The 12,500-nt window shown below is 36.7% G+C and overlaps 2 protein-coding genes across 2 annotated transcripts in view; one reads left to right on the top strand and one right to left on the bottom strand.

Moving 5' to 3' along the window:
* LOC144975425 (uncharacterized) overlaps positions 1 to 2,304 on the top strand; it is a 145,166-nt gene extending 142,862 nt beyond the window's left edge. Inside the window, exon 4 of the mRNA XM_078919483.1 lies at positions 1 to 2,304. This exon is cut by the window's left edge and continues 1,614 nt beyond it. Within this exon, the coding sequence (XP_078775609.1) occupies positions 1 to 242 (242 nt within the window). The 3' untranslated portion in view covers positions 243 to 2,304.
* Positions 2,305 to 4,734: 2,430 nt separating this feature from the next.
* The window catches only part of LOC144975911 (zinc transporter ZIP12-like), a 30,969-nt gene continuing 23,203 nt past the window's right edge, over positions 4,735 to 12,500 (bottom strand). The window contains exons 11-13 of the mRNA XM_078920099.1: positions 7,907 to 8,059; positions 7,087 to 7,274; positions 4,735 to 4,854 (exon numbers count right to left, since the gene is read on the bottom strand). Of these exons, the coding sequence (XP_078776225.1) occupies positions 4,735 to 4,854; positions 7,087 to 7,274; positions 7,907 to 8,059 (461 nt within the window). The remainder of the gene's footprint in view (positions 4,855 to 7,086; positions 7,275 to 7,906; positions 8,060 to 12,500) is intronic.

Here is a 12,500-nt window from a genome sequence, read left to right as displayed (position 1 = left end):
ATAACATAAACAAAGTTTCGAACCAAGATATGACAAACAAAGCAGTTTTAGAAACTGAGGAAAACTCGGACTTGTTAGGAAAAAGGGATAGAGGTGATCTGGAGATGAGTCATAGATCTCTAGCTAGTCAAGAGTTAGCTGCTTTGCTAAGAAATAACACTTTGAGGAAACGCATTTCAAGATTGCTGTTACACTCTACGAATTCTGGGAGTAATACACCCGAATTCATTGGGAAGAGATAAGATCTGTGCTAGGTTAGACAAAAATATATAAAAAATTTGTCAAAAAGTTTTGTTTAGGATGAGGGTGAAAAATCACAAATTTGGAGTACAGAAAATGTGTCGAGTTAATGAGATTCGTATATTTTGTCGAAACAATACAATGAAAGGCCTTTCCCAGGGACAGAAAAACACGAGCACATTGTATGGTTTAGATAAATATGAGTAACGTTTACCCTACATATTTTCTTTACATCTTCTTGATTGTCTCAAGCTCCTTTAGATATTGGAATACAGCACATCATGAATAACCAATTACAGTACATTTTTTGTTTCTTCTTTTATATATGTTAACGAACAACTTATCTTATTCAAAAGTCATGAATTCTGACTTTAAATGTCCCAATTAGATTATCATCTCGAGAGAGCTATTTTCTATTTTCACAGATTACTGGAAGTTCAAAATTTGTATTCTTTATTTGCTATTTATTCTTAAAGTTAAAGATAGAGTGTTTTATGTTACTAAGGATTTTCTAAGATTGAAATGACAATAAAATTAACAAATTAAGACATTAAGGAGCAGACACCGGTGTAAGATAAAGAACTGAAAATTGTATATGAAAGGTGACAGAAAAAGCAAGAAAGAAAAATACAAGAAAAAAAAATAACATCCCGAAAACTGACTTTCTGAGATGTTTTTTTTTTTCATCCTGTATTTTTCTTTTTTTGCTTTGTCTGGTACCTTTCATGCAAACTTTTTCAGTTCTTTATAATAAAATCAACATGTGGTTGAAGTGGTTGAAAGATGGGCATGCTGTTTTCGTGAACTGGTTCGTATCTTACAAGTGGCTGCCTTAACTGGCATACCATTCTTAATTTAGTAATCAAATGTGGAGAAATTCAGATTTAACAGATTTATTGATTTATGCGTCAGGGATGATGCAATGATTTCCATATATGTCTTTAAAATTACTGTTGATATTTTAATATGGCATCGACTACATGTATCTTATCCTTTAAGATGCTTCTTTTAAGGAACGAAAGCATTAAAACCCAAATTTAGGTCAATTGCAACGAAATCTTTCTAAATCATCGTATGCAAAGAAAGAGAATACAACAAGACTAAATTTGTATTTACACAGTTTTGGATTTGCAAAAGATAAAGGAACATGAAATACCATTATGACACTCTCATTGTCATTATAAAGAAGTAGAGATGTGAGTATGTTTATTCTTGCTGATTCGATAATGCCATGGCATTTGTTGAGGTTAACAATGGGAAATATTCAAACTTCTCAATCAATTAAAAGGTTGATGGGAAAGAATTGCTTACTGTTAAGAACACAATATAATGAGACAAATTTGCTGCAAAAAGAATCAATGGTGATACCAGCATTTTTAGTCGATTAAGAGAGGATTATGGCAAGGCTGTCTAATGTCCCCTGACGTTTTAAATCTCTACAGTGAAAGGAATGTAAGGAATGTGGAAGAGATGAAACGATTTATGGTTTGAGAAATGAATGTCAAAACATTAGATATGCGAATAATTCAGTATTGATCAATCAAAGTGAAAAAGAGTGACAGAATATTCTGCAAGAGCCAGTTTAGATACCGGACTTAACTTTGATACGAAAAAAAACGTTTGATATCATCAAAAAAGACAATGTATCTACTCCCATATGAAACTTTACTACAATTGTCAACAAATAAAAAAGATCATAAGTTAATTTACGTTGGATATGAAATATTATTTTTTTAAAAACTATTCTCAATGTAGAAAGAAGGATCTCTCTAACACATTAGTATCCACTTTGATTTCTGTAGATTTTGGTGCGGGTTTTTTGTGGGGGAGGTGGGGAGGGTGTATCAAATGTAACGTCGTCATATTGGTGACCGAATTGCAGATAAACTGCAGGTGAAGGTAGAGTAAAGTAAAGATGAGCATTTCTCGAAAATTCTTGAAATGTCCATATTATATTGCAAATCTGAAAGATCCTTAGGCCTTATACGTCTATTATATAAAATGGAAATTGATGATTTTATAATATCCTCTAGGTAAATAAATTATAAAGCATTGTGAATCCCATTGGGCATGGTGATATTTTTATATTTTATCTGTTACGTGTTTTCCTATACTTTTTTAAAATTTATTTTCTTTTGCTCTTTGCAAGGAGTGGACCATTCTGCCCAAGTAGGAAGAAAAGTGTGATGTCTAAAAAAAATGGTTCCAATCTCGTTGGAAGTGTATAACCACTTTTCTGAAGGACTGGACACATACTTTGTGTCAATTATATTCTGGTTTCAATGTGACGGCAGTTTATTTTCTAGATCTTCTACATGATAAATGATACTCGTCAATAAAGACCAACCATACTCGCTCGCTCTTTTTCGCCACGCAAATTCTGAGAATTTGCACATACATCTTGATGCTAAAATAGTTACGTGATAATTCAGTATGTAACATTCCTTATTAGTCATAACAAGGATTAGCAGTTACATACATACTTCCAATGAGTTTGGAACCGGAAGCGAAGACGGCGTGTCGTCAGGATCTTTTCTGCCCTATTAATAATAATAATAAAGTGTTCTTCTATAGCGCTAAATGCCGAAGCCTCAAAGCGCTTTACAATATACTTATCAAACCATAGCAGACACACTCATACCGAGCCAAACAGACACACACAAATTCAAAGCAGGATGACGTAGAACAAAGCATAGAAAGGTTATTTAGCAACGTGCTCGAATTTATATCAAAGTCTGGTGACCGAACGCAATCATAGTATGAATACAATCCTGAAAATACACATTATCTTTTCTTATCCATAATAATAATAATAATAATAATAATAATAATAATAATAATAATAATAATAATAATAATAATAATAATAATAATAATAATAATAATAATAGCAATAATAATAATAATAATAATAATAATAATAATAATAATAATAATAATAATAATGATGATGATGATGATAATAATAATAATAATAATAATAATAATAATAATAATAATAATAATAATAATAATAATAATAATTATATCAATAATAATAATAATAATAATAATAATAATAATAATAATAATAATAATAATAATAATAATAATGATAATAATAATAATAATAATAATAATAATAATAATAATAATAATAATAATAATAATAATAATAATAATAATTATATCAATAATAATAATAATAATAATAATAATAATAATAATAATAATAATAATAATAATAATAATAATAATAATAATACATTTATATCGCGAATTTTCCTCACTGCGTGATGCTCAATGCACGTTACAAATAAATATACAAAATGTACATATAAAAAACGTATACCACAATGATATCAATAGCAGCGCTGTATGTAATATCGACTCATTTAGGCACCTCTATTTATTAGTGTATATAATACCGTATAGATATCACGAAAATGTAACAGTAAAAGGGTAGTACTTGAACAATGATTTAAAATAATCAATAGATTTGGCTTCTCTTATCTTCAAAACAGAGAAATCTTTAAAAAGATTCTTTCCTTGATGTCATGTTGTAAGTGAGTGCTTAAGAGCTAACTTTATACATTCATAAAATAAAGATGTAGAAAGTAAGGCCTCAATAATTTACTAGTTGCTTGTTAAAATAAGGAACAAATGACGAATTGATTTAAGATAATGAGAATATAGAAAGATGAAATTGAATGAGATGAATATTATTTTAAATAAATAAGGATCACAGAGTTACAAATGATAAGATGACAATATGACATAACTTCTAGATCTTAAGGACAAAGGTGTGTAGACTCCTTAGGTCCTACTCCCAGGCAGAGTATATTTTTTTATGACGTTCGGTTCCGACACTCCTGACAGTGGCTGGCAAATTAAACGGTGAAGTTCCCGGCGTCTTGATATTAGAATCAAATCCTGGAGTTTTGACCAAGTCCCAATAGCAAGATAAAAATCTTTAAAATATAAATTATATGAGGAGTGGAGTGGTCTGGCCGTCAGGGCATAGGTTATTGAGAGAAGTGAATGAGGAAGATTAAATCGATCAGCTTTTATAATATGGTAGGACAAAAAGTATTCACTAATTTGAAATGAATTCAAAGAGAAGGCTATTAAAGGAAAGATAATCTAATATTAGAAAGTATTTAGATGCCTCCCGAAATATAACTGGAGTGAGAGGAACTCCGTTCATACTAAAATAAAACTTTAATAAAATAAATGTGAATCATCGTTCATGTGACATTTGACAGACAGCCAATGCAGCTCATACAGAATAGGCAAGGAGTGTGTCATTCTCTTTTGTCTTGTCACTGATTTAGCTGTACTATTCTGTATGACATACAGGCTGAAAATAGGAATTATCCTTTATTGAATGCCAAAACGATGGATTTTGTTTCTTTCTCATCTATTATATATCTTACATTATATTATCTATAATGGTGACAAGCGTATGTGAAATGTCCACATAGCAGAGACAAAATGAATAATATGTCCATATTTCTACACTTCGATATGCTCCTCAAAGACTGCGATGACGAACATGGCCAGAAAGCCAGAGAGGAGTCCGAGGTTACTCATGAAGATGCCGACACCATCTCGTACCTTTATCACAATCGGCAGCTGTGGAGAGAAGAAATCGAAATTGGATTCAATAGTCTGATGTCACGTCGCCCAGCAACGGCGGCCATCGTGGTTCTAAACAAAGAAAATCTGTACTTTTTATTCTTCATGCTGGCTAGAATTTTCAATATGTCTTGTGATCAGACTGTGTAAAAGTCAAAACATGATCAGATTTATAATGGGTTTTTTCCCCTCTGGATACGCTTTTATGCTCGTCAGAGAAGTATTTCATAAGGGCGTCCTCCATTGTTCCGATAGTTTAGAGTCAATTACTAAGTTACCATGCGTCATTACGAGGGAAGTGACGTTACGACTGTTGAAGCGTATTAAGATTAGCCGTATTAACTCACTCAACCCCAACACCGATTATATCCGTAGTTTACCCGGGTTACTTTTACCCCATGCCTATTTATAAAAAAAATTTCTCAGACATATTATAGGCGTAGTATCAAAGCTGATTTTTATAATGTTTGCATGTTAATGATAATTGCTTTCTATATACTTGCTCATTTATAATATATTTTTTTCAAATTTTGAGAAGTATCAAAATCTCTAGGATTGAGTGAGTTAATTCTGCGTCTTTGTGGACGAGTGGTATGACACTCGCTTTCTGATTGGAAGGGCCTGGGTTCGAGATTCGCTCAGTGCATAGTTGAATCCTTGGTAAAGGCTCTTTCATCACATTCTCTCTCTGTACTCAGGTGTAAAATGAGTACCTGGCCGTTGACAGCGTTGTCTCGGTCGGAAAAACAATGTAATATCGCCAAACAGGCGTCATGTCTCGTTCCATACGTTACATGTTGCTGTTGGTCAGGGACCCTTTGTAAAGCGCTTTGAACACGTTTAGTGGATATTGCGCTATAAAAAAGCTTAAGTTTATTATATTCTTGCGGAACTGTATACGTGGTATCCTTAACTTTTGACAGGGTTGCACATACGAGATGGAAGTCGACTTGGACGAATTCGGTCCCCGACTACTACTATTACTACTACTACTACTACTACTACTACTACTACTACTACTACTACTACTACTACTACTACTACTACTACTACTACTACTACTTACATAGAGGTATAGAGCAGCCTTCGAAAGCCCATGGCCTGAAACTAACCCAAAAAAATCGCCATAAAAGTAGATGAAAACCACGGGAAAAATCTGAATAGGATTCAATAGTCTGATGTCACGTCCGCCCAACAACGAGCAGCTTGGTTATAAACAAAGAAAATAGGTACTTTTTATTCTTCAAGCTGACTAGAACCTTTTCACATGTCATGTGATCAGAATGTATAAAAGTCAAAACATGATATATTTATAATGTTTTTCTCCTCTGGATACACTTTTATGCTCGTCGGAGAATTATTTCATAAGGGCGTCTGCCATTGTTCCGATAGTTTAGAACCAGTTACTAAGTTACGATACGAGGGAAGTGAAGTCACGACTGTTGAAGCCTATTAAGAGTTGTAATAAATAATTCAACCAATAGAATCATTATTAGTTTCTTTGAGCACATCTAACAAAAACTCACTTTTCACTTTAGTTTCGTGATCGTCGTCTGCTTATGTGACGTAAATTCTTTGGTCAGTATCAACTGGACTAAATCACACCGGAGACTGACTCCGACGACCCGGCACTGCCGTCCTCTGCCGTTTTCCAGATAAAGACGTCGGGCACGGACAAAATACTAAGAATAAAATGAAGAGCCGCGAGACCTACCCATACCAAGCTCGAACAAAATAACCTCGGGTGCCTGGTAAATGGTTAGGTCTAGAGGCTCTTCTCTTTATTCTTAATTTTGTCCGTGCCCGAGGTTTTTATTAATTGTTTTTTTAATTGAGCTTGGTATAGCGCAATATCCACTAAATGTGCTCAAAGCGCTTTACAAGGGTCCCTGGTCAACAGCAACATTTAACATGTAGGACGGGACATGACGCCTGTTAGGCGATATTACAATTTTTAAGACAAAGACAACGTTGTTAACGGCCAGGTACTCATTTTACACCTGAGTACGGTGAGAGAATGTGAGTAAAGAGTCTCTTCCAAGGACTCAACTATGCGCCGAGCGCGAGGCTCGAACCCAGGACCTTCCGATCCGAATGCGAGTGTCATACCACAAGACCACATTATCCGGAAGACGGCAGAGAACGGCAGTGTCAGGTCGTCGGAGTCAGTCTCCGGTGTCGGTTAGCCATTAGACGTTTATTTTACGAAGGCCACGGATTTCGCCTTACCACATCAACAAGCGAGATGTACATAAACATTCCGGCAGCGCAGGTAAATATCCATTTCTTGACCGAGTCATCTGCGGAAATCGGGATCCCGATGTAAAGCCCGATGAAAGCCGTCATCGCCGAGAGCATGTTAAAGGCAACAGCCTTCTTGTAGGATAAACCACTTTTGAGAAGAACTGCGAAATCACCTGAAATTGTTTGGAATAAATGAAACAAATAGATTCCTGTCTTTATTGATGCTATTCGTTAAAGAAAAATACTCACAACATCCTCCTCCAGACGGATATAACGTAGCAACGCACAAAATTATGTGTAGTCTTGAACGTTTATAAATCTGATTGATATAATTTAGTGAGAAGTAATTACAAAGATGGCAGTCAATAACAATACAAAGAGCTGTGTGACTCCAATTTCGTTACGTCTATAGGATACAAGATAGTGCACTTAACCTGTGTAAATTATGCCATGAGTTTCAGATCTATGCCCCTTCTCTTCCAGTCGGTTTTATGCCAGTGTAGAGCAGATGCCAAAAATTGAATATATTGTCGAAAATACAAAGCTTTGTCTTGTGGTATGACACTCGCTTTCGAATTTAGAAGGTCTTGGGTTCGAGCCTAGTTCGGCACATAGTTGAGTCCTTGGAAAAGGCCCTTTACTCGCAGGTATCATGTCCAGTTCTATATGTTGCAGTTGGTCAGGGGGCCCCGTGCTAAGCGCTTTGGGCGCGTTTAGTGGATATTGCGCTTTATAATAGTTCAAGTAACATCTTCAAGACGAGATCAGTTTCGGAGTTTTTTTGTATACACAATACTAGTCTTACCCAGTTCGTGTGGGAGTTCGTGACAGAACATAGCCACAGATGTGGCAATACCTAGGCTGACACTGTCTGTGAAAGCAGCTCCAATGGCCAGACCATCGGCAAAGTTGTGGAAGGCATCGCCTACTATAATCATTACGGCAACGGGTTGGAGGCCTGGGGAAGGATCAGATATTGTGGTGGTGGTGGTGATGATAATGATGATGATGATGATGATGATGATGATGATGATGATGATGAGGAGGAGGAGGAGGAGGAGGAGGAGGAGGAGGAGGAGGAGGAGGATATTGATGATGATTGTGGTCTTGATGAGGAAGATATCAGAGTACAGTACCTATTGCATTCTACTATGATAGTAGGACACCCACAATGTGTAAGGCTACAGACACAACTGTTATAATAATCTGTTCACTCCCTCAACTAATTTTGTCCACCGCCTTTTGTGTTTTGGCCAAGCGTTCAAGTTCAGAGAGACTTTTGTTTTCTACGTCCATGAAAAGGGAGCCCTCTGGATAAACTGAACATCCATCCTTGGATATTGAACTACTTTGGTCAAACTAAACGACATAACACCATCTGTGGAAAAGCGGAGGGAAGAAGGCAAGAGGCCATCCTCCGAGATCATGACTAGAGGACGACATCAAAAGCAGGACTGAAATGGCAAGTGAAAAATACAAAGGACTGGTACCAAAACAAATAAGCTTTTATATAGCGCGATATCCACTAAACGTGCTCAAATCAAGGGGTCCCCGGCAAACAACAACACTTAACACGTAGGACGAGACATGACGCCTGATAGGCGACATTACCATTTTTCCGACAGAGACAACGCTGTTAACGGCCAGGGACTCATTTTACACATGAGTACCGTGAGAGAATGTGAGTAAAGAGACTTTTCCAAGTACTCAGCTATGCGCCGAGCGAGGCTCGAACCCAGGACCTTCCGGTCCGAAAGCGAGTGTCATACCACTAGACCATAATGGCGCAAAGGACTGGTACGAGACCTAGAGAAATGGCTTTTTCCCGCTTCCATCTGTTTTGTTATTATTATTATTTTTTTTAATGGTTTTACGGCCCTTGCAACACATTAAGTTTATATCAGCGCCAGTAAAAAGGAAGAAAATGGGATAGTAAAAAGTTCTTCAATTAAAGCACCCAAGAAAAGTAACAAATGGGAATTGGTTCAAATGGGAAGCAGATGTAGATTTCAAGAGCACACTATCAACCTACTTAGATTGAGATCACCTAAAAGTCTCAGCCATACAGAAGCACAGAGAGGAACACACTCAAATGTTTACAAATCATACATAATACGTAAATAAAACATAATACAGTCCAAAACAGAGAGAAGATTTACAAGGCTGAAAATATTATCTCCCAAAACTAACCTTACATTCGACTGTTTCCCCTTCAGCCAGTGTATCCGACCAGGACCAGGACAAAACCAAGAAATCTCATTCCAAGACAAATACAGAAAGCATGTTGGAAAACAGATACAGAGGGATTAGAAGACACAGTAAGTGCCACCCTGCCCACTATGGGAGTTCAGGAACCCCACCCAGCCACTTCCCTCTTCTTTTCCACATATGGTGTGATGCCGTGTAGTAACAAGATATGAAGTGAGTAGAAAAGTGCCAGAAGACAATAGAGAATAAAAGTTTTTCGCGGCGGTGGTGGGGTTTGAACCTGCGACCTTATTGGTACGACAACTCCGCCTGGCAGGTGAGAGCGTGGCTCTACCGTGTGAGCTATCCACGAATACAAAATATTCGTATCAAACCCAAGTCATTTCTAGATCCCTCTCTCACCCACTTATGGAGACCGCCGATTCGCGCGCACACAACCATCGCGAAGTATTTTGACCAGCAGTTAAGCTTAATAGGCAATATTCTCAACACAAACTTATAACATAGAAACGATTGAGACATTGAGTATGCTCCGGTATATGGGGTGAATTTTTAATTCAGAAAAGTGAGTGGAGCAGGCACTTATGTTGGTAACAACAAGATATGAAGTGAGTAGAAAAGTGCCAGAAGACAATAGAGAATAAGAAATTTTCGCGGCGGTGGTGGGGTTTGAACCTGCGACCTTATTGGTACGACAACTGTAGTGTTGTGTGACCAAAGTGTTTCAATATCCTGGTCTTTCTTGTTTTCAATAATGTCGGGCGCAAGATGAGAATAGAATATTGCATAAGAGTAGAACGCCTCACTAGACGATCAGGTCCCATGCGAAGGATGTGCGGCTATGTGTAGTCTTGTGGTATGACACTCGCTTTCGGATCAGAAGGTCCTGGGTTCGAGCCTCGCTCCGTGCATAGTTGAGTCCTTGCAGAAGGCTCTTTACTCACATTCTCTCATCGTACTCGGGTGTAAAATGAGTACCTGGCAGTTAAATGAGTTGTCTCTGACCGAAAAAAAATGTAATATCGCCAAACAGGCGTCATGTCCGGCCCTAAATGTTAAATGTTGCTTTTGGCCAGGGACCCCTTGTAAATGCGCTTTGAGCACGTTTTGTGGTTATTGCGCTATATAAAAGCTCAATAGAAGAAAAGGATGTGCCCAAGATATCTTGTGCATCTCTTGGCTATTGTTAGCATGAGGTTAAAAGGAGAGTCTACAAGTTCTGTGGATGTTACCCTTGGTGATTGCACTCAGACACCCGCTATTGGTCATTGATGATGATGATGATGATGATGAGGAGGAGGAGGAGGAGGAGGATGGTGATGATGATGATGATGATGATGATGATGATGATGATGATGATGATAATGATGATGGTGATGATGATGATGATGTGATGATGATGATGATGATGATGATGATGATGATGATGATGATGATGATGATGATGATAATGATGATAATGATGATGGTGATGATGTTGTTGATGATGATGATGATGATGATGATGATGGTGATGATGATGATGATGATGATGATGATGATGATGATGATGATGATGATGATGATGATGACGATGATGATGAGTTTGATGAAGATGATGAGATGATGTAAAATCTGTCTTGCCAAAATAAAAAAAGGTATTTTGTATTCGATTGAGTAGGGCAGCAAGTAAAAGTAGTGCCCAATTCTGAGTGGAATGTGAGCGGCTTTGGTGAGTAACAATCATTATAAGTATCGTACTCACACTTTGTCGTTGTTGATGTCTCGGAATCAATTTCTTTATGAGCTGAAATAGTTACAAATTCGACAACTTATTCGTACTGTGAACGGCAAAAAAGTAAGAACAGGAAGAGAGAAAGAAAAGTGCGGAAAGGTCGTGACGTCACACCTTCTACTCTTCCGGTTCCAAAATCATTGGAAGTGTGTATGCAACCAGTCCTTTGGAGGACTAATAATTAATTGATTGTGTGCGCTTGGCTATGAAACTCATAACATTACCATCCGGAAGTATAACGGATCAACGCACAAATCTATGTCTAACCTTGATTTTTTTTTATAGTTTAGTCAGAATTACTCAGAAACATGAATGGCAAAATCACAATACCAAAGACCTGAGTGACGTCAACTTCATTCCATCTACAGGCGACAAATTTAATCAGAAGGTAGCATAATTATTTTAGTAGCAGGATATATCATAGGCTATGTGGTCTAGTGGTATGACACTCGCTTTCGGATCGTAAGGTCCTGGTTTCGAGCCTCGCTCGGCGCATAGTTGAGTCCTTGGAAAAGGCTCTTTACTTACATTCTCTCACCGTACTTAGGTGTAAAATGAGTATCTAGCCGTTAACAGCGTTGTCTTTGTCCGAAAAACATGTATTATCGCCTAATAGGCGTCATATCACGTCCTATGTGTTACGTGTTGCTGTTGGCTAGGGACACCTTGTAAAGCGCTTTAAGCAGGTTTAGTCGATATTGCGCTATTTAAAAGCTCAATTTAAGCTCAATTTATAGGCAGATTTTTAAGATTACGGGACTTAACTCTCTCCTTACCAACCATTTTCAGGATTTTCCCCAAAACTTCACATCAAACTAACATGAAAATATATGTTTTATCACTCAAACACAAAGCAGTAACGTTTTTGCGATACATAATTTATTTAACAAAACATGCTCTACAACACGTTGTTCATTTTCTTTAAATTTTATGGTGTACAAAAGAAATTTAAATAAGAAAAATGTTGGTTGTATCGTAACGAATGTGACGATTTTCCTATTGGTGGTAAGGAGAGGGTTAAAACAGCGAGGATGGAGTATCTTAACGACTGTAGTCAGATTTTTAATAAGTGGCGCGTGTTTTTCTACTTTTTCTCAGCTGCTCTCCTCAATGAACAGCTGCAAGAATTTGTATGAACCTCTGATTCAATTTGTCTTAATTAAAAAATATTTGTTGGTGAATTTAAAAACAACAGGAAAGGATTTCGATTATTACAACTATATTAAAAATCGATAATAGGTAAGGATCGGGACTCACAGAACATTTACATTCCGTCAACCGGGGTTACTTTGGCCACTTAGTGGAATAAAAAAGGTTGCTTTTTAAAAAGTTAAATTCATGAGTGCTTATTAGATCTATTGGGTTCTAATTATTTAAATGATAAAAGCTACATGTAATTTATCTTTTAAAATAAGCA

Source organism: Berghia stephanieae, chromosome 6 (assembly GCF_034508935.2).
Source record: "Berghia stephanieae isolate SIO BIC M18660-M18661 chromosome 6, UCSD_Bste_1.3, whole genome shotgun sequence".
Classification (NCBI taxonomy): domain Eukaryota; kingdom Metazoa; phylum Mollusca; class Gastropoda; order Nudibranchia; family Aeolidiidae; genus Berghia; species Berghia stephanieae.
The sequence above is the reverse complement of the archived record's forward strand: the minus strand, read 5'-3'. Positions and strand labels throughout refer to the sequence as shown.